At 34.8% G+C, this 23,689-nt stretch overlaps 1 protein-coding gene across 1 annotated transcript; it reads left to right on the plus strand.

Moving 5' to 3' along the window:
- Positions 1–20,716: 20,716 nt before the first annotated feature.
- LOC116107412 (disease resistance protein At4g27190-like) lies at positions 20,717–23,477 on the plus strand. The gene has a single exon (XM_031393689.1). The coding sequence runs from the start codon at positions 20,836–20,838 to the stop codon at positions 23,422–23,424; it is 2,589 nt and encodes an 862-aa protein (XP_031249549.1). The 5' UTR covers positions 20,717–20,835; the 3' UTR covers positions 23,425–23,477.
- The last annotated feature ends 212 nt before the right edge of the window (positions 23,478–23,689 follow it).

Consider the following 23,689-nt stretch of genomic DNA (forward strand, 5'->3'; position numbering starts at 1 on the left):
TGCTTGCCCCTCCCTTTCCTGAGAAAATTCATGGAGATTCAACAGAGAGGTTATTTTTTAATCTAATACTTTATCAAGTCCATAGGTGCTTTAGCTTTTTCAAAAGCACTTATAAGAAAAATAATGGTAAGTTTAGCTACTTTAATCTTCATTCCCCACCACAACGAATAATTAAATAATTGTGAAATAAGATATTCAAGTGAATGCCCTGCCTCTACCTGCCACTTGATAATTATGTTTTATCTTTTTTTATTTTATAACCTAATAAATATAGGTTTTTCTCTTGTTATTTTTATTTATGTTGAAAAAGCAAACAGAGTCAGGAAACAGGGGTTAATTTATATTTATATTAATTGTGATTTCCATTTCTTCAAATTCATAATTCAATTTTCAAAGTTGTATTTTAATTCATTAATTAACAAGAATATCAAATCTTTCAATTTGTCAAATAGACTAATGAAACCAACACAAATTTCAATATTGGGCCTTTAAAGACAGATTTGTATTAGAGGATGTAAGTAGTAATTATTTGGATAAATTCCATCAATTTTTTTCAAAATCTGATCACATTATAATGTTATTCAAAATAAAATTGTATTTTTCATTTCAGTTTGCCTTCAATATTTAAATGTCTTTAGCGACCTATTCGTCAATCAATCATCATTAGAAATGTTTTTTGAATTTAAATTCAGTAAAAAATCTCTGTACATAAAAAGTTTATATTTAGATTACAATGTAATTGAAAAAGAAAATATATCGTAATCTATGTATTTATTATTAGATTGTTTTAATTATCATGTGATTTATATTAAATAATAGAATCCAACTTACAAAACCACAAGATCTTGAAATTACCTCAAAGACTTTGATTTCTGGTTTACTCCGTAAAAAATAAAATAATAAATAAATTGAATACTTTCCCATAGGATCGTATCAGTCCAATTACATATTCTGTCTTTTCTATGTCTCACCGATATGATATTTAATTTATATATTGTTAAAAATGGTTGGTTCAACCAAGAAAATAAAAAATACTATATTTAATTTATATAAAGATAATGTTTTCCACGGTCAGATTTGCCTAAGTTATCCGGAGACCATGCCAAGATCGAGCAATTAGGATGACCCCATATGTCGACTGATCGACAGATAGCTTAACCAGTGGATCATAGCTTAATTTAATATACATCAGGAAGTAAGTTGTCATATGATAATTATCTAATTATTTATTTAATTTTTTAATATTCTTTTAAGTTCAATATACTGTAACATTAAAGTCTACAAAAGGGGTGACTCATGGAAAAAATTTCGGGTAATAAAAAAAAAATTGGAAAAAATTGCATATTCTTGCATAGGATGTTATGATTAATTAAATAAAATACTTATATATAATCGATGTACATCACTATTATAATTTTCACATCATACCACCAGACATATTTTTTAACGTGTAACATTACGCAAATTAATAACACAAAATATTATTCGAATGATACGAGTAGTGAATAACGTTTTAGTACAATCAGAGTAATATTATACAAACAAATTATTTGTCACAAATACATTCACATATCAATCGGTCAAATATGATTATCAAAATATGTTATGTCTGAAAAATATAAGGGCTGACGTAAGACTCAGTTAGCGTGCAAAAGTCAGAACATGGGTACACCCATAACCTACTTTTGTCAGAATAGTGGATGCGCACTAGATCAGTCAGAAGCTGTGATGATTCCACGTGTCCAATCCATACGCCAAAATCGGACAAATCACTCTGAAAGGTAGACAATGTGACATAAAGAAGGATTTGTACACTTAATCCCACCAACTCACAGATTTAGTAATCATTAGTCTAATGCATCCCACTATAAATTGAGAGCTCCCCTCCCATTCAAAAGATTCGCTCATTTTACTCTTGATTAGCTATTCTCTCTGTAATAAAAAAACATTCACTCGCTTGTACTATCACTTGAAGGTCAGTCAGCTCATGCGACCTGACCTCTATTACTAATAAAATAACAGTGGACGTAGAACTTGCTTCCTTAGCATCCGAACCACTTTAAAAATGCTTTTCTCATTGTATTTACTCTGTTTTTCTTGAATTCATGTGTGTCTTCTGAACCAATTCAGCATTTCACGCATGCGTTTCGTTGATGTAAAAATCACGCATCAACAAAATAGAATATTATTCTACGTGTAAGTTATGTACAAATTTAATGACATTATTCTTTCAACTACTGCATATATGATTTCTCTACAATCTACAATACATCAATTTCACGATTTGCCTATGAGATATTATACAAAATGTTTGTTACAAAAATAACACCACACTTCTCAAGTGAAATTTCAAATTCCCAACCATAGCGATATGTCATCTTATGTATGTGGTTTTGATTTTTAAACCAAGAGTTAACATGGTAATGATATGTTAAATAAGACCGCACATCAATTGAGATGAAAACATTATTTTAAATCCATACGTTAGATATATATAATATAAGGTGGAAATCTTGCCAAATAAATGCCATAAATGGTGGAATTTAGATTGTGGGATGGCTTAATTTAATCTTAATTATAAGAGTAGGGAAAACTATGAAACTAAAATAAAGATCTCAAGTTATCGTTGACATACAGCCCTCAGACAGAAATTAATTACAGCTACTTCGCTCTATACAAATTATGGTAATAATATTATATGTATAAACTCTTTATTCAGATTATTCTATATAAAATTATAAATTAATGTGACATAAAGTAAAATAATGAATTTTTATTGGAAATCAACTCAATAAATATTAATTAATATAGATGAATACTGTCACAATGAAAGGGTTATATCATATCAGTATATATATCAATATTTGTATACATGGTTTGTACATGGTGCACTGCATTAACTAAGATTCTAACTCATTTTTTCTCATTTGTGTTGCTTTTGATGAAACTGGCATCATTTATGTTGCAGAAACATCCAAGATCAATCCATCAGCTCCTTCCTCTGTGAAATACTTTCTCCAGCAGTCCAGCTAAAAAACGATAGAAGATTTAGAGCAGTAAGCAAATCCTTTCCTCTTAAATATTGACTTAAGTCAAGTCCTTTGACCTGTCTCTCCAATAATAGTGTTAAAGGATGAAGTATATTATTATTGTTTATTATATAAGAAGTAAATTACATTTATACCCTTTATTTTATCTCTGTCTACTTTAAAAATTTGGAATGAAACTATTATGTGGCTCTTAGCCTAAACCTTGACCCAAGATCAAGAATAATCTTACTCCCTTAATTCTAAATAAGTCAAAACCTAGTTTAAGAATATTCATAAAATTGGTCAAACATATTCAGTGTACATATCATATTGAAAATTGAATCATGAAATATGATGTTCACCTTTTTGAAAAAATAGGATAAGTGCCATAAGTAACAAGTTATATTAAAATTTTATAAAGTAAGAGAAGTTACAATCTTGATTTGTTGTCTTGTTTAAGATGCTGCTTCGCTTTCTAAAATTTGATTCTTGCAGTTACGTCTATAAACTTTCAGCAGTTTCTGTGACAGAATTACAATATGAAGATGGGAAAAATGATGTCCTGTTTACATGTATTACCTGGAATTATAAGATGTTGAGGATAAGGTTTCTAAAATATGTTCTATTTTTGCCATTTTCAATGTTTTTGCATATAATTGAGATTGTGTTTCTGAGAAAGCCAATCAAGAAACCAATGTGGTTAAGAAAGAGAAATTCCAAGTGTAAATTGTCGACAAGCTCTTCAATTTCTATCACAGAATTTTTATTACACATAATACAAGAATGAAGGAAACACTATTACTTTTAAAACTTACAAAAGAACGATGCCACTATAAAGGAAATCTAAAGTTGAACAAGAAAGACAAAAACAAAAGGGTTCTCACGAATTTCAAGATTTGGAAGAACCGTGCCCAGTTCTGACTCTTGCTTCCACACGTACTTCAGATTTTGAAGTACAAATAAGGGCGAACGACTTGTACATACCCAAAGTTTACTGTAATAACAAGTTGGTACCTAAAAAGTTTTGAAACGAAAAATAGGTACCTTCCGTCATATTCTGTTAGTGATTTTTGTTTATTAATAGTGAAAAGACTAAAATGCCCTTAAAAGTTTGAATTTTAGTTTTTTATAAATTTAAAAATTTCAAAAAACCCCCTAAGTTTACAAATTTCACTAAATACCCCAATATATAAAAGTTTTATAAAATAACAAAAACACCCCCCACCGGCAAGTGCCAGATTCCGGCCACCACCGCCGGAATCTGGCCGGAAAGTTGCGTTACGACACAGACCCGTCGGATCTGTGTCGTAACGCGTCGATCTGGCCTTTTCCGGCCAGATCCGTGGCTGATCTGGCCGGAAAAGGCCAGATCTACTGCCAGATCTGGCCTTCGACGCCGCAGATGGAGTTTTGCGGCGTCGACGGCCAGATCTAGCCGTAGATCTGGCCTTTTCCGGCCAGATCAGCCACGGATCTGGCCGGAAAAGGCCAGATCGACGCGTTACGACACAGATCCGACGGGTCTGTGTCGTAACGCAACTTTCCGGCCAGATTCCGGCGGTGGTGGTCGGAATCTGGCACTTGCCGGTGGGGGGTGTTTTTGTTATTTTATAAAACTTTTATATATTGGGGTATTTAGTGAAATTTGTAAACTTAGGGGGTTTTTTGAAATTTTTAAATTTATAAAAAACTAAAATTCAAACTTTGAAGGGTATTTTAGTCTTTTCACTATTAATAAACAGTAATAAACAGAAATCACTAACAGAACATGACAGAAAGTACCTATTTGTCATTTCAAAACCTTTTGGGTACCAACTTGTCGTTACGATAAATCTTGGGTATGTATAAGTCGTTCTCCCGTACAAACAACTTTAAAGTTTTAATCTGTGTCAGCATCTTGGCGTGTCCCTCCACCTCTTCATGTGATAATATCTCTTGGCATGAAGCTTTTCTTGATTGTAAAATATCTTAAAGGAATGAAGTGGAGAAACACCTGATTCATCTTTCACAATGTGAAGAACTTCAAGTTTGGCAGATCTGATATCTACCAATGCGAAGAGGGTCGTATCCAACCTCTACAGTCGCCTTTAAGGTCTCTGCACTAGTGAAGCCTAGACCCAACTCTATGAAGTTGAAAAGGGCAAAATAAGGCCTGGGCCGATAGCAAGAGGGCCAGATATTGACTTTTATTGGGCGCCGAGGCCTCTTAAGTATTTTGAAATTCTTTAATTTTGTTAATTTAACTTTAGTATTTTGAAATTATTTAACTTTATTGAGGGTATTTCTGACATTTTTATTTTTTTATTTTTATTTTATAAAAACCCCAATTAGACTTTTTGACCGTCATCTTCTCTCTCCCTAATACAGTAATAGGTCTATTCTTCCTTTAATTTCTCCCTATTTACATTCTTAATTAGTAATCAATTCTTTGGGGTGTATTTGTTATTATCTAAAACCCTTGAATGTATTTATTTTTCCCGAACCTTGAGGAGGAAATTGTTCTAAATCCGTTGATAGGATGTAGTATACTTGATTTTAAAGATGACGTAGGTTTTGAATTTTGGGTTTCAAATTTTTTATTGGGTTTGATTTTGAATGTAAGATTAGTAGGTTTTGGTAGTTGTATGTTGACTGATTGTTAGGAAAACAACTTGAAACAAATTAATAAAAGTAGAGGCATTGAATAAGATTTGATCTAAAATAAGGTTCTATGATATAGAATGGAATTTTGTGATAATTGTATATCTTGACTGTATTTATTATTACATGATTTTTTATTGTCTTGTAGTTAAGAAGATTTTTTTTTTTTTTTTAATTATTGATTAGATGAGCTGTCAATCCTGCTGTACCAACTTGTTCAAAGTGGTTATAGTGACCAAAACTTATGATAATAAACTTGTCATAGACTCAATTGCCAGATCACAAATTCACATGTTCATTATTTTATCTGCAATGACCTTGACTGAAAAATTATCATTACTAATTATAATCCCTAGTTTTGGGGTGCGAATGTGAATGAAGATGAAACTGGAGGCAGACGAAAATGCTCCTTAATTAACCAAACTTTTGGTGGTTAAGTGGTTGGATAGGATTTTTTGGATATATTATTTAAAAGGTTTTGAGTTTTAGTCTATTAATATTTTTATTTGTTTAATAGTTTTAGAGTTTTAAAAGATTAGTTTAAATGTTCATATATAGACTCGAACACCCTATCATAAAATAATAATAAATAATAAAAAAATGCTCCTTAATCTTCCAAATGCATATCTCACACACGGTGGCCCGTATTTAGTCTATCATGACTAAAGGTAAACAATCGATATATGCAAGTTCTTCATATAGTGAAATTACAAATTATTTAAACATGAATTATTTGGTTGGAATTATGATTTAAAGTGACTAATTTGATATTCTTCGATGGTAGATAGCACATTAAAAGACTTATCCTGTACTTTTCACTATTGCACATGATTTATTAACGCCTTCAGTTTCTACTATAGCATCAGAATAAGCTTTTAATGCAAGTGGGTGTGTATTAGATGAGAAAAGATCATGTTTATATCTAAGTGCTGTTGAAATCCTTATGTATATGAAAGATTAAATGGTAACAAATTTTAAGTTTCAAAATCGTATTGATGAAGATATATTTGAAAATTTTGAGAATTTAAAAGTTAATAAAAATAAAAATATAAAATAATTTTTAATCCTGATTTCTAATTTCGTATTTGTAATTTATAAGTAAAAAGAATGTTAAAATTTTATTAATATTCCAATGTTTCATTATTTTGTTATATTTTATAATAATTATATGTTTTTTAAATTAATATAAATATAAAATATCACAAAATATAATATATAAAATATTTTTATAATAATTATTAATAATAAATCAAAATTATTATAATTTATAAATATTAAAATTAAATATTTTTATAAAACACGTGGATAATATATATATTATATATATATATATATATCTCGGGCCGTGCGATGCCCCTTCAAATTTGGTCGACCATTGGGCACGAATTTTCCCGGGACAGCCGACAGCACGCTGAGCCTTGAATTTTTAGTCAAGACATGACACATGCCACCTCTGAATTCTCCCCTCACCTGCTCCCTATCACCTAAATTACCTAATCCACCAAATTCCAATAGATGACAGCTAAAATTTGAGATTATTATAGAACACTCCCTTCTAAGAGTTAGCATAATATACGTTACATCCTATTCATTTAAAAAACAGAAATTTCTAAATTCAAGGAAGATGAATTGTAATATTCAGAACTTATATGACAATCGTATGTTTTAATAGGCTGTGTGATAATTAATGACTTTTATAACCCTAATCATGCAGCTTAATTACAGGACTATAGCATAATAGTATATTAGTATCTGCCAAGTCTTTCTTTATTGATATTTGATTATAAAATATTTCTTTAGAGTGAATGATATATACATCTGACCACCAAAATATTGGTTTTCATCATAATTCTTTACAGTGAATTAATTTTTGTTATATTTTATCTCTTGGAAAGTTGTCTCTTATTTTTTTTTCTTATTATTATTATTATTATTATTATTATTATTATTTTATGATTAGAGTATTCGAACCAGTTTATATCTATCTCAACTATTCCCAAATCCTAAAAGTCTAATTTGATAATTCTCTAGTGGCAAATCTCATTAGGGTTTAGGAAAACTCGAACTCAAGACATTGAAAAAATTTATTTTATTCTTTTAACATCTAACCACCCAATAATTTGTAGTGGTTAAACTTGAAGCCATCTCTTATTACACTCCAACTAATTCACCTTAATTCTGCCATCACTCTTTGCATTTAGGCCGAACGACATGCGCCCACCCATAGTTTGCCATAAAGACAATTTGGTGCTCGAAAGGTTTGAAAATAACAATTATCCACTTTCTGTCTAAATCTGTTAGTAAAATCCGTTTAACTATGAACAATATAGTAATTTGATATCTAACCAAAAAATAAACTTTAATATTCATCATTAATTTTAAATTAATCCATAATGTAAGAATCATAAGTAGAGACAAGAGAGTTTGAACTGATTGGCTTACTTGCCGTTTACATTTCATTCCACTGTATTTATAGCAGATTACATAAAACAAACTATAGAAAATTAAGGAGTTCAAAACACATTTTACAGCTAACTTTATCCTATTGTTTGAATCAAAACTGAATGAGGAAAGTCTGGAGATGGATCGTTATCCGATGTTTTCTCCCTTGATTCTCTTAACCGCTCTCCAACTACAACATAATTGCTTGAGTGATCTGATTTCCTTGATTCTCTCAACTGATAATCGAATGCTCTAACTGTTAGTGTATGCCCTAGGAACCAATCGTGTCATCGGTTCCGAGGCATTATGTTTTGTATATATATATGAATGTGTATAGTTTGTATATACATTTTATCTTATCAATAGAAGAAAGTGTTCTTATTTCACATGTGGTTTATTGCTTCATTTATATATATGTATTACATGTGAAATGTCTGGATGATACAAATCTTTAGAAGATCAAAATCATCAAAGTATTCCCTACATAGGTAATATTAATTGGGCAATAATATTACATAGTAGGCATGCTGAATGCCTCCATAGAATATCATGTGATGGTATTGGTGTGGGTGATTATAAAAGTTATATCACTAGGGCATTAGCATGGATACGCGGTTAGTGAACTGTTTATCGAATATGGCCATTTATGATGAATCACATGGACATTTAAAATGTAGTCAATGATTTATCATAAGATCGTACTAGGGTATTTTTAATCCTTAGACCTGAGATATCACGGTTGGATTCTGCATAAACGCATATGGTTCATATGGTGTATAAACATGAGGCTAATCATGCCATGTGTTAATAAGCCGAATTGGCCATGTGTTGTTTATGTGTGAGGACAAGTGATAGTCAAGATGGGATCCGTTGACTTGGTATAGATTGATATCAAGTTCCTAGACAAATGTCAAGATACATTGGAAAAGGGAAATCTCCGGCCGGGGTATATAAAATGTTACATGAAAGGTTGTTTCATGGTGACACGTTCCATATGTATTGAATTAAAATTAAGATAAGGATTTTGACATACCATGAATCCATTCTTAATTGGGATTAGACAACGGAAGGATTTGATTATACAACATGTATGATTGTAAAAGGTTCGTTGGAGTATATCTTCATTGTGACTTAGGGGTTATGGAGCATTGCTAGATGCCTACCATAATCAGTGGGAGTTTTGTTCATAAAGAGTTATGACAAAACATATCGAAATAGTCTGTGATATTGGGCCCACGGCTAGGCCACAGTGAACCTAAGAGGTCACACATAAAAACTAAGGAGAATGAAGAAATAGCCAAAGAGAGTTGATTATCCAAGGTTGGCTAGCACCTACCAAGGGTAATAAAGTTATTTATATTAATCATTTTCTTTATATTAAATTGGATTTTATAAGGGGTTGTAATTGTAAACAATTTAAGGGTTAAATTGTTATGTAAACAATTTAAGAGTTAAATTGTTAATTGTGATTAAATGTTAATCCAATGTTATCATTTAAAGAAGTTTAACAACTTCATAACAATTATGGAATTGTTTAAGGAAGTCCAAAACAATTATTGAATTGTTTACAAGGATTCCTATATAAAGAAAATGATATATGAATTTTTGTGTAGAGAAAAATCTCTAAGAACCCTAAATCTCGCTCTTGGTCAAATCTCTTCTTCCCTTGGTGTGGATACTCTTTTGCTTAATTTCTCTGGAAATTAAGAGTCTCCAAGGTTGCTAAGGGCTTAAGGTAACATGTTTTACCTTACTTATTTCAATTTGATTGAAATTTATTTTTAAACTATGACTATACTTGTTATAGTATGATATGCTTGATTCTCCATGCATCTATCTTTCACTAACACCCCCCGACAAACTCATGGGAAGTTGGCGAATCATGAGTTTGGTCCTTAAAAATTGGAATCGAGTTGCTGTTTGGCCCTTTGTAAACACGTCGGCTATTTGATCTTTTGGGGATATATGCTTCACCAAAATATCTTTGTTAACCACTTTTTCTCTAATGAAATGATAGTCAATTTCCACATGTTTTGTCCTAGCATGAAAGACAGGATTTGAAGCTAAGGCCAATGCTCCTATGTTGTCACACTAGATAATTGGAGGTGATGAAAGATATAATTTGAACTCTTTTATCAACATTCGGATCCAATAAGCTTCAGCTGTAGCCAAAGCCATTCTTCGGTATTCCGCTTCTGTGCTTGAATGTGAGACAACTCCTTGTTTCTTGGCACACCATGATATTAAATTTTTCCCAAGAAAAATACTGAATACACTTGTGCTTCTTCTGTCATCTGGGTTACCAGCCCAATCCGAGTCATAGTAAACATGAATGTCAATTGTTGAAAGTGAATAAAAAAGTCCATAGTCCACCGTTCCTTTTAAATATCGAAGCACCCATTTTGTCGCTATCCAATGTGAGTCTCTCGAGTTATGCATAAATTGGCATAACTGATTTATTGCATATGAAATATTAGGACATGTAATGGTGCAATATTGTAGAGCTCCCACTACGCACCTATATTCCGTTGGATCTGATAGAACTGTGCCAGCTTAGAAGATAATTTCATACCTGAAGTAGTCGGACAAGCTAGTGGCTTTGCTTCTTGCATTTTGGGGCTCTCAAGAAGGTCGGATATATATTTAGCTTGTCGAAGATAAAGAATTTCATTGCTAGGTTTTGCTTCAACTCCAAGGAAATAACTTAGCTGTCCAAGATCTCTAATATGGAAATTTTCCTTCAAGCTGTCAATGAAAGATATAAACCCAATTGATTGATCCAATTATGATAATGTCATCTACGTAACCAACACAAAAAGTTTGAATGTGTTAGTACAAAGAGTAAACAATGAATAATCAACTTTTGATTCCTTAAATCCAAGTTCTAGCAATTGTTCAGAGAGCCTTCGAAACCAAGCTCTTGGGGCTTGTTTAAGGCCACAAAGAGATTTATGTAGTCGACACACGAAATCTGGTTAGCTCTCATCAATGAAGCCTTGAGGTTGTTCCATATACACTTCTTCATCAAGAATACCATGTAAGAATGCATTGGACGCATCCAATTGTTTGATAGGCCAATTAAATTGAATGGCAATAGATAAAACCAATCTAACCGTAGTCAGTTTAACTACTGGAGAGAAGGTGTCAAAGTAATCAATTCCAGATTTTTGATCAAATCCTTTTGCCACAAGCCTTGCTTTGTAGCTTTCGATGCTACCATCCGGGTGTCTTTTAATTTTGAATACCCATTTATTTCTGACTATATGTTTGCTGTGTGGCCTTGTACAAAGAGACCATGTCCCATTTTCCATCAAAGCATCAAATTCACATCCCATAGCTTGTCTCCACTCTAGTTTTGCTACTGCTTGTGTATAGCAAGTTGGCTCAGATTCAATTAAAATACTAGTTAAACAACGAAAAGGATGACGAGTGGAATAAAACATTTTGAACCCAGGAAATTCTTTTGGTTTCGAATTTCCTGTTTTGGACCGAGTGATGATAATATTTTCTAATGGGTCTTGAGGTGTTGTTTGAGCTGGTTGAGGGTCAGGAATGGTTTGTTCATGTGAAGAGAGTGGTTCTGTACGTAAGTTTGTTGGGTTCTCAAACATTAGAATTGTTAGGGACTCATTATCAGGCAATATGGTTTCAGATTGAATTTCAGGTGTTGCATTGTTTTCACAAGCAGTGTTGGAGGTGTTCAATCTTGGAGTGGAATTGAACATGAGATAGGAAACAAACCTGTCGACATCCTGCTTTCATGGTCTGGTGAAGTGCAACTTTTATCCCTTGTTGGAAATAAGTTCTCATCAAACACTACATGCTTAGAAATATATATTTTTCCTAAGCCTAGATCTAAGCATCTATACCCCTTGTGTTGAGCGGCATACTCGAGAAAGAGACATTTTTTGCTTCTAAATGAAAGCTTGTTGTTCTCATATGGTCTTAGATATGGGTAGCATGCACATCCGAATGTTCTTAATGAAGTATAGGAGGGCATGGTTTTATGGAGCAGGAAGTAAGGGGATAGATTTTTGAGGACTTTTGTGGGAAGCCGATTTATTAGGAAAACTGCTGTAAGAAAGGCATCAGTCCAATATTTATTTGGTAGTTGTGCTTTAGCTAATAATGTTAAACCAGTTTCTTGAATGTGTCGATGTTTTCTTTCGGCAATTCCATTTTGTTGTGAAGTGTAGGGGCAGGTTAATCTATGGTATATCCCATGTTTTGTTAAAAAAAATTCGAAATCATTGGAAATATATTCTCCTCCATTGTCAGATTGTAGTTGTTGAATTTTAGAAGAGAACAAATTTTCCACAAGAGCTTTATATTGCTGAAAAATAATAAAGACTTTAGATTTAAAACACATGGGATACGTCCATGTAAACCGACTAAAACCATCGACAAAAATAACATAATATTTATAACCACTAGTTGAAGTTATTGGAGAGGAGATACCCAGACATCGGATGAATGAGTTGTAAAGGCTTGGTAGAGACTCGGGTAGAATCAACAAAAGACAATTTAGTGGCTTTTCCTAGTTGACAAGAATTGCAAAAATCTAACGTATTTAAGGACTCAGAAAGAGGCAAATAATTGCGCAAACAATCTAAGGTGGACTTGGCAGGGTGCCCTAGGCGATTATGCCAACGTTCCAAGGATGTTGTTATTCCTAATTTTGTGGTGAAACAACGCATTTTATTTGAGGAGCTTTTGTGACCAACAAAAGGATAAAGTTTGTTTTCAACCAGTCCTTGAAGCAGGATGTGATCCATCTTGTTGTCATTCACACAAAAATCAGTTCCAGTTAGCACAAAATAATAGTCATTGTCTAAGCATAATTGATTGATGGATAAAAGATTGGCTCAGGCGTTGGGGCAATAAAGAATATTGTTGAGTTTGAAAGAACTATGAGTAAATTTTAGAGTTGTATTTCCAGTATTTTTAATAACCAAACTTGAGCCATTGCCAACTTGGACAGTATCAACACCCTCGTAGGAAGCTTGGTTCGTTAAATTTGCTACATTGGCGGTGATATGAGCATTGGCGCCACTATCCGCATACCAGACATTTTGGTCATAAGAATTATTGGCTTCGATAGCCGTTGCAGCAAGATTAGCAGGTGGCAAGCATCCCTAAAAAGAGAAGTCAAAGCGATGATAACAATCAAGGGCGACATGTCCTCTCTTACCACAAATTTGACAAGTTGGCTTGTCATAAGCTTGCTGATTGGGACGAGTTGTAGGAGGAACCTGATGACCTTTGTTCGAAAGTAGTGGCTTTGGAGTTGTACTTTGCTGTTTTGGCTTCCTTGGGAAGAAGGATGCTTTTCCTTTTTGGTTTGCTACAAATGCATAGTGTTGATCAGGTGCTGAGTTGTGTTGTGCTTCAATGAGAGTTTCAAAGCTGAGAAGTTCAGCGTGGAAGTCATCGAAGGAAAGAGTTTTGTCTTGGCATGAAAAGTTGAACGTAGTGATGAACAGAGTAAATGCTAGCCGAAGTCCTCCTAAGAGAAAGCTAATCAGATCTTGATCATCGGTAGTCTTCCCTGCAACTGCAAGTTGATCAACAAGATTCTTGGCTTCCTCCATAAATTCACTACAAGACCAATTGCCTTGAGTGATGGTCCGAAGTTGTCTTCTTAAAAGAGCAATCCTTGACCGAGAAGGAGATGAGAATCTAGTGTGAAGGGCATTCCATACTTGTTTGGAAGTCTGCATTCCATAAACAGTAGAGATTAGCTTCTCAGTAATAGAAGTTAATAGCCAACTTAGAACACATGTGTCTTTCTTTAACCACACTGTGTAAGCTGGGTTAGTGGTGCCATCGGAAAGAGTTTTGGAGGGAGGAGGAACAACCCCATCCACAAGATCAACAAGATCATAACTCTTTAGAAAGACCATAAATTAGACACTCCATGGCAAATAGTTGGAACCAACCAATTTTTGGGACACGGGTTGAGCATTGGCTTAGATAGTGGGTTGAGGAAGTGGGGTATTGGCATTTTAGTTGGAAGCCATTGTGGTGAATGTGGAAGCTATATTAGGATCAGGCATGTGCCTTTGTACCAGCTGATACCATGTAAGAATTATAAGTAGAGGAAGCAAAATAGAGACGAGAGAGTTTGAACTGATTGGCTTACTTGCCGTTTGTATTTCATTCCATTGTATTTATAACAGATTACATATAACAAACTATAGAAAATTAAGGAGTTCAAAATACATTTTACAGCTAACTTTATCCTATTGTTTGAATCAAAACAGAATGAGGAAAGTTTGGAGATGGATCGTTTGCTGCACCACTTCTGATCTGATCCAATGTTTTCTCCCTTGATTCTCTTGACTGCTCTTCAGTTGCAGCACAATTGCTTGAGTGATCTGATTTCCTTGATTCTCTCAACTGATCATCGAATGCTCTAACACATAAACCCTTAATTTTTTTATCCTATTTCTTTTTTCTCTTCTCTCCTTTATCCTTCTTCTTCATCTCTCCCTTCTCTTTCTTTCCTTTCTTCTCCATCTTTTCCCTTCTCTTCTCTTTTTTCCTTTTCTTCTCCATTTTTTCCCTTTGGTCGCTAGGCATAAATCCCCAATTTTTTTTTTTTATCCTATTTCTTTATTTCCTTTTTCTCTTCTCTCTTTGCATCTCATCTCTTCTACGCCTCTTCTTTCTCTTATCATTCTTCTTCATCTCTCCCTTCTCTTTCTTTCCTTTCTTCCCTTCTCTTTTTCCTTTTCTTCTCTCTCTTTTCCCTTTGGTCGTTAGGCATGAACCCTTTTTTTCCCTCTTCAGTTTTTTAATTGAGTTGAACGAAGATTCCGTTCTAAAACACAAATATCAAATCACGATTATAGAAAGCATTCATTCTTAAAATATAGTTTAAAGTCGAGTAGAATAAATTTGCTTACCAGCCGCTTGTGATGGAGAGTGCTAGAATCAGTGCCACTGGTGACGGTGTCTCTGTGGCTTGTGATGTCCTTAGCAAGAAACACCAATGCCGCTTGACCTGGCTTCCAGTAGAAATAGAATTTTCGCCGGTGTCTGTAGCAGTGGAGAATTGAACAAGATGAAATGCGGCGGTTTTTTAGCGTGATAAAGATACAGGGTTAGTTTTATTTAATTTAACACAAATTTATTAAGGAGAATTGGAATTAATTATAATAAAGAGGGAGAAGAAAAGGAAAAAAGAGAAGGGGAGGAAGGAAAAGATGGAGAAGAAAGGAAAGAAAGTGAAGGGAGAGATGAAGAAGAAGGATAAGAGAGAGAAGAGAAAAAAGAAATAAAGAAATAGGATTAAAAAAAATAGAGGTTTATGGATTAATTTAAAATTAATAGTGAATATTAAAGTTTATTTTTTGGTTGGATATAAAATTATTATTATCTTTAAATAGATTTTATTAACGGATTTGGACAAAAACAGGTATTTATCATTTTCAAACCTCTCAGTACCAATTTTTTTTTACAATAATGTTATGCTTACTCACGAACTTACTAACCATCTTACTAATTTTTCTAAATATAAAACATAATATGAGTAACATAAGCATAATATGTGTGTGATATATAATTTTAATAAAATGGTTAGTAAGTTCGTGAGTAACCATAATATTACTTTTTTTTTTTTTAATTAATGAGAAACTAGGGTTGGGTGCTCTCGCATTCTCATATTTCCAGACTCAAACTAGATCCCCTGATTTTTTTCTGCTCTCGCATTCTCATATTTCTGGTTTACTCCGTAAACCCTAAATTATTTAATATGTGGTCAATCAAGGAAATTATGATAATATTTAATTTCTTGGTCTTTTGTTTTCTTCCTCCTTTAACATTTGGACTTAATGATAGGGTTATCGAAAGTTTACATTGAATTTGTACATCAAATGACGTGGCAAAATCTTGATCATTGATTAATATTAACTAATAATAAATCAACGCTCAATATTATGTCATGTAATTCAGTGCACAAATTCGATGCACACCCGTCGATAAGTATAGCATTATCCTTAAAGGAAAATGGGTTAAAGGAAAATGGGTTGATGTTCACTGTATTCTCTCTACTTCTTCAGTTTTCTTCTCTCTCAATCTTTCAGAAATCACTCAACAACACTCACACTCAGAAACCTCTCTCACCCCTCCAGATACCACTAAATATACTTTTACTCTGAAACCAGATCGCTTGATTTTGCACTCCTCTCCTGTGCCCTTATTTCTTGTTTACCCAAAAAGAATCCTTTCCCATATTCTTATTTTTCGTTTAGAAAAAAGAACAAAAAGATCTTCTTTATTTCACCTAACTTTATTTCAGTTTGCAGTCGCCTTGTTACTTTCTCTGTGTTATTTTCTTCTATTTTTCCCCTTTTCCTTATTTCTTTTAAAAAAAAAAAACATTTCAGCATTTTCCCTCGCTCTTGTTCTGTTATTTGAGTTTGCACTTGTTTTATTTTCTGTATTTTTCAAACCTGAGAAGAAGTGAAGAAGGAAAAAAGAAGTTTGAAAATGGCTGAACTTGCCGCCGTTGAGAGTATTGCGAGTGTGGTGAGTGCTGTTCTCCAAGTGGGCAAGTGCCTGGCTGCTCCGATTGGTCAATTTAAGTACTTGCACAACTACAATACTAATTTAAAAAATCTCGAAACGGAAGTTATGATGCTGAAGAATACAAGAGACGACGTGCAGGTTAAGGTTACTGCTGCTGAAATAAACGGGGAAGAGATCAAACAGAGCGTTAAGGAGTGGCAGACTAAGGTGAACAATTCCATTAATGAAGCAGAGAGGTTGATTCAAGAGAAAGAAGAAAACAGTCGACGTTTCAAGGGATTGCGCCCCAACTGCATCAACAGCTACAAACATAACAAGAAGGCATTCAAATTAAAGCGGGATGATATTGGTCCACTCCTGCAGCAAAAAGAAAGATTCGATGAAGTTTCCTATTCAAGTATTCAACAATCCAAATACGAGACGAACTTTGACAAGATCCGAGATGATGTTTTGAAGCTGATGCATGCAAGACTCAAAGTGGAGCGTAAGGTTGAGGAGGCTAAAATCAAGGGGGAAGAGATTGAAGAGGATGTGAAGAAGTGGGTAGAGGATGTTGATTCTATCATCGCTAAAGCAGTGGAGCTGATTGAGAACCAAAGTTCAATTGGTACTGACCGCAAGACCCGCTACCAAAATAGCAAGGCAGCATCCGAATTAATGGTGGATCATATTGGTCCACTCCTGCAGCAAGAAGAAAGATTCGATGAAGTTTCCTATTCAACTACTGTACTATCCAACTACGAGACGAATTTTGACAAGCTCCGAGATGATGTTTTGAAGCTGAAGAATGCAAGACTCAAAGTGGAGCGTAAGGTTGAGGAAGCTAAAATCAAGGGGGAAGAGATTGAAGAGGATGTGAAGAAGTGGGTAGAGGATGTTGATTCTATCGTCGCTAAAGCAGAGGAGCTGATTGAGAACCAAAGTTCAATTGGCACTGACCACAAGTCCCGCTACCAAAATAGCAAGGCAGCATCCGATTTAATGGTGGCTGATATTGGTCCACTCCTGCAGCAAGAAGAAAGATTCGATAACGTTTCCTATTCAACTACTCTACTATCCAACTACGAGACGAACTTTGACAAGCTCCGAGATGATGTTTTGAAGCTGAAGAATGCAAGACTTAAAGTGCAGCGTAAGGTTGAGGAGGCTAGAAACAATGTGGAAGAGATTGAAGAGGATGTGAAGAAGTGGCTAGAGGATGTTGACTCTATCATTGTTAAAGCACAGGAGTTGATTGAAAACCAAAGTTCAATTGGCACTGACAGGAAGACGCGCTACCAAAATAGCAAGGCAGCATCCGAATTAATGGTGGATCATATTGGTCCACTCCTGCAGCAAGAAAAAAATTTCAAGAAAGTTTCCCATCCTACTATTCACAAGGAGATATGGCTTAGATCTAATGAAGATTATTTGGCTTTCGAATCAAGAAACTCCACTGTGAAAGATGTATGGGATGCATTAAAAGATGAGAATATCTACATGATCGGTGTTTATGGGGTGGGTGGTCTTGGGAAGACCACTCTTGTGCAGGAAGTTGGGAGGCAGGCCGAGAAGGATAAGCTATTCGAGGGGATTGTTTTTGTAGAGGTAATGTTTGAACTAATTAAAGAGGTTTCATTTTGTTATATTAGGAGTGTTATTTTAATTTTTTATTTAGTGTGATAATTATAATTTATATAATTAATTTTATTTGATGATATTAATTAGACTTTAGGCTTCTATATAAGGTTTTATATTTTTGTTTTGTCTTGTAGGTGACAGAAACTTTGGATACAAAAGAAATTCAAAGAGCAATTGCAAACAAGTTAGGTCTTAAATTTGAAAATGAGAGGGAAGGTGAAAGTGAAAGAGCAAATAAGTTATATTCAAGAATGAAGGAGAAGAATATCCTTTTAATAGTGGATAATATTTTGGATTTGAAGACCGTAGGAATTCCTTACGGAGCTGATCGTGGGAGAAGTAAAATATTGATGACAGCCAGAAATGTCAATGTGTTGGAGAAGATAGGTTGCACAAATAATTTTGGGATGGACATTTTAAATGAAGAAGAAGCTTGGAGCCTATTCAAGAAAATGGCAGGTAAAATTCATAAGATAGTCTTCTCTCTTCTAGCAAAAAGGTTTTTCATTTTAATTTGATAACATGAAATATTTTCAAAACAACCTTCCATACCCAAAGGTCAAAACATCACTACTGCCTCTTCACTACCATCTCTTAAAAAATCACAACCTTCAATACACACTGCTGCCACTTCTTAAACCCACACCGCCACCATTAACAGCCGCAGCCTTATAATTATAATCAGCAAATTTCCAATCATCCCAAAACCATATATATATATATTTATTTTAAGAAATCTGAGGAAAAAAAGTGAAAGAAAAAGGAAAAGGTTGCCATCTCTTCCATTGTATCCCCACCACAGCCCTCGCTATGTACCCACACCACCGCCCACCCTCCATTTTATCCCCACCGCAGCCATCGCTATTGCACCGACACCACAGCGCACCCTTTAGAACACCACCACAACAACCTCAGCAAACCAGATGACAACCATTGCCGCACCCCATTGGCCTCCAGCGCACCACCACAACACGCAAAGTGCAGCACATTTTCCATTGCACCCACACCACAGCCCACCATCCCTTAAAGAACCACCACCACCACATCAGCCACAACAAAACCAGATCGCCAATCAAATCAACTTCAGCAGACCACAACACCACCATCCAGGTTTAAAACAAGCTCCCTAGCCCAAATCGATACATAAAAAAACCACCCAAGGCGTCGCTGTTGGGGGTTGAAGGTGAGGCGGCCAAAAAAAAAAAAAAAAAGATTTGCTGCCTCTTGCTTGAGGGAGAGATATGGGATTCATGGGAATGGGTTGGGGGTGTGGCGGTAAGAATAGTGAATGGGTTTGGAATAATTTTTTATCTTAACTAATAGATTGTGTAAATACTGCTCTACCCTTCACTCCTCTAGTTTAACAGAAATTTTATAACGGCTGTCTGTCAACAGGGAATAATTGTTATTTTCTGGGGTTGAGCTATTAACCGAAATTTCAGGGGCTTATTGTTATTTTCTTAATTTTTTAAGTTAATTTTATATAAGACAAAATGGGGGCATTTTAGACTTCTTATCATTATTCTTGAGCAATACAAAAAATTCGTTAAACGGCAGTTATAGACCCAAACATTACTTTCCGACTCAACCGGACCTAACTTATTAAGACTGAAATATACTTACCCTTTTTTTTTCTGTTTTTTTTCCGTTTTAATTTTTGTTACGTAATTTTGCATAATTATAGTGCTTGTTGTAACTGCCGTTATTTTCAGCCTAAATTACAGTAATTAGAATTGACTTGGCAGCTTATGTTACATTTCCTCATTTCTCATCAGCTTATTTCTCTTTTCAATAAAAACTGTATTTCTATGATTTTAGAGATGAGGAGTGACAAGAAAAATAACAATGAGTAATGTTACTTAGATATTTAAAAAACAGAAAAGTTGATGGTTTTATTTATAAAATAGTCCGATAAGATAGTAGCTAGAATGCAATTAGTATAATCCTAGCTTCTTGTGTAGGTGGTGTAATTCCAACCCATGGATTGAATTCTTTGCCACAAGATGTATGCAAGAAATGTGGTGGTTTGCCTCATGCCATTTGTACTACAGCAAAAGCATTAAGGAACAAGAGTCGTTTATCTGATTGGGAAGTTGCCCTGCGAGAATTGAAAGCACCTTCACCAACAAAGTTCAAAGGATTATTGGAAGAAGATATGGGGCCCTTTCCTCCACAAATAGATACATTACCGGCCCATGAATCTGAAATTCAGTTTGTTTCTCTTGAAGCACCGGAAGCTGCAGGGACGACTTCAACTCCCGGAAGTAAAGATAAGACAAGTTCTGCTACGTCAGGCCACTTGGAGATTCAGAGTGAGAGAGTACAAACTGCAGAGGCCCTGCCTGTCATTAATGAACATGAAATTCAGATTCCTATGGTGGCAGAAGGTGTGGTGCCATTTGAAAAGGATTTTTCTGCCAAGAAATCAGGATTCTGGACCAAGATATCAGGATTGTGGACAGCTTTTTCTACAAAAAGATATAAAATCCCCACTGAAGATCGATTGTTACAAAAATCAGGTTTATGTGCCAAGAAATCAGTTAAGACAACTGTGCGGAAGATTTTCAGCCACATGAATAATGGAACTACAAAAATTGTTGTTCTTGGAACTGCTGGTGTTGGAAAGACTACAGTGCTGAAAGCCTTGATCAATCACCCCAACACAAAACGTATGTTTGATGCAACTATTTTGGTTACTGTATCAAGATATTGGAGCACAACAAAGATTCAAAACCAAGTTTTAAGACAGTTATCATTGTCTCGTGAATATTCTGAAACTGATTCTCAAGTTGCAGAAAGATTATTAGGGGTTCTAAAAGTGAGGAAGTTTTTGTTAATTCTGGATGATCTTTGGGAACAGATAGATTTAGGGGCCGTGGGTATTCCTGATTCCAATTCCGAAAATCGCTGCAAGATAATAATGGCATTCAGAAAACTTGATTCTGGTCATGACAAGAATGAGTTTAAGGTGGTTGAAATAAAAACTGTCTCTGAGAAGGAAGCTAGAGAACTGTTTTATGAACACGTGGGTAGAATCATTCGATCCTCGGATATCCAGTCCTTTGCTGAAACTATAGTTAAGGGCTGTGGTGGTTTGCCCCTGCTGATTATTGTTACTGGAAGGGCCCTAGCAGAGGAGAATGATGTTTCCAAGTGGAGGGATGCATCAATTAAATTCTCATTATCTAGAACTTCTAATGGATGTCAAACTGAAGATGTCATCCAACGATTGAAATTCAGCTTTGACCAACTCAAGGAGCATGATGTAAAGAGTTGTTTCCTTCATTGTGCTTTGTTTCCAGAAGATCAAGATGTTAATATTTTTAACTTCATAGAATATTGTATCAAAGAAGGTTTAGTTACTGGTGTTGCTCAAGCTGATGCAAAAAAAAGGGGTCGCTATATAGTTGATGTTCTAGTTAGTGCTTCTCTGTTACAAGTTACAGAAGGTGGAAAATCCATTAAAATGCATGATTTAATCAGAGATTTAGCATTGGGGATCTTATCTTCAGTGCAAAAAGATAGCAAGTTTCCGTTGAGAGTAGGTGATCAATTTTTGTTGAGTGCTTATTCAAGATCAATGGAACTATTTAATTCTGGAAGTAGTTCGCCATCCACATCCTTATGTGTACCTGAAGGTAATCAATTTTTGTTGAGAACTGGCGCAGGTCTAGCAGAACCACCGTCGGAGGAAGAGTGGAAACATGCTAAAATGGTGCTTTTGAGTGATAATGAGTTATGCACTCTTCCTGAGGAACCAAATTGTCCTGAGCTTTTGACATTGTTCCTACAAAGAAACTGTTTTTTGAGAGTGATACCGCCATCCTTTTTTAACTACATGACTTCTCTTGAAGTGTTGAATCTATCTGGGACTAGAATACAGTCCTTGCCTGAGACACTTGTTAAGCTAGAAAAGCTCCTAATCCTCATCCTACAGGATTGTAAATGTCTGTTTATGCTTCCCTCTGAAGTTGGATTCCTTGTTCGTCTCGAGGTGCTTGATCTCCAAGGCACTGAAATTGACAAATTACCTGATGAACACGGTGAATTGGAATTCTTAAGACGTTTGGAAGTGCCATTTTATGGGTCTATCGATGATGGCGAGTATGTTAAATTGCCACGCCAATTGATTTCGTGTGGCATTATATCGAAGTTGTTCAATTTGGAGACTCTATGTATTGTTTTGTATCCAGGAGATGCACGGTGGCATGAGGATGTGAAATACATCAAAACTGAGGTCTGCAAGTTGAAAAAGTTGAGTTCTCTTTGCTTTCATTTCCCAGAAATTGAGCATGTCCAAGAATTCCTCACAGCAAGTGACCCATGGAAAAATAAACTCTTAATGGAGTTCAAATTCGTGGTTGGTCGTGAGGTCAAAGACATTTCCTCTCATATCCCAGATTTTTTGGATTTCGATTATAATCAACAGCGCCAATGTTTGAGATTTGTGAATGGTGAGAAGAAACCTGATGAAGTTCTACAAATATTAGCTCGCAGTACTGCTTTCTATTTGGATAATCATCTTGACATCGAGAGCCTTTCAAACTTTGGGTTAAGTAATGTCAATGGGTTGAAGTTTTGCCTAATATGTGAATGCCCCAGGATTAAAACGGTTGTGCGTGTGGATGAAGTGGAGGAAGATACTAATGCTGCATTTCCACTCCTGGAGACCTTAAGTATCCATCGCTTGTGGAATTTAACATCTATTTGGGAGGGGATTCTACCAGAAGGAAGCTTTGCTCAGTTAAGAATTTTGTCACTGCATGGATGTCCGAAGTTGGAGTACGTCTTTAGAAGCTCAATGATTCAATATCTTTGTAAATTAGAGGAATTGGTTATCGAAGATTGTCGAGGCATTGAACAAATCATAGTCGAGGAGGAGCCAACACATTCTGATTCTGTTGTACTTCCCAGTTTGAAGAAGTTAACACTTCACTATCTACCTGCATTGGTTAACATATGCAGAGGTCCTTGGCCGCTATTTGAGTATATCAGCTTCTACCGTTGCCCAAACTTGAAGAAGATTGGTATTGATTCCAAACTCAAAGATGTGATGATAAAGGCAGAGAAGAGTTGGTGGGATGGATTAGAATGGGAAAATGATGAATTGTGCTTGCATCTTGAAAACTGTTCCACCATTATTTTTCAAGATCGTCTGTAAGTAAAATTGTTGGTATATTTGTTTTGGATTGGTATTATTCATTGTTTCGTTTTTGGTTGTAATGAGTGAAAAGCACTTCAAACAATCAACCATTTTGGTCTATTCGAATTATTAAATATGTCCCTTATCTTCCAATAGCATGAGAAGTCTCAATCATGTTTTGTATTGTTTCAAGAAGTTGGTGTCTTTAAATTTTGTTCCTTAAACGTTGAAGAGGCACTAGGGCTGCAAACAACCGGTTAACCGAACCGGATGAGGGCATTTT

The sequence above is a fragment of the Pistacia vera genome, unplaced genomic scaffold (genome assembly GCF_008641045.1).
Source record: "Pistacia vera cultivar Batoury unplaced genomic scaffold, PisVer_v2 Contig536, whole genome shotgun sequence".
In the NCBI taxonomy this organism is placed as follows: domain Eukaryota; kingdom Viridiplantae; phylum Streptophyta; class Magnoliopsida; order Sapindales; family Anacardiaceae; genus Pistacia; species Pistacia vera.

Coding starts and splice junctions, on each gene's coding strand:
- LOC116107412 (XM_031393689.1), top strand. CDS start 20,836: ATGAATAATGGAACTACAAAAATTGTTGTTCTTGGAACTGCTGGTGTT.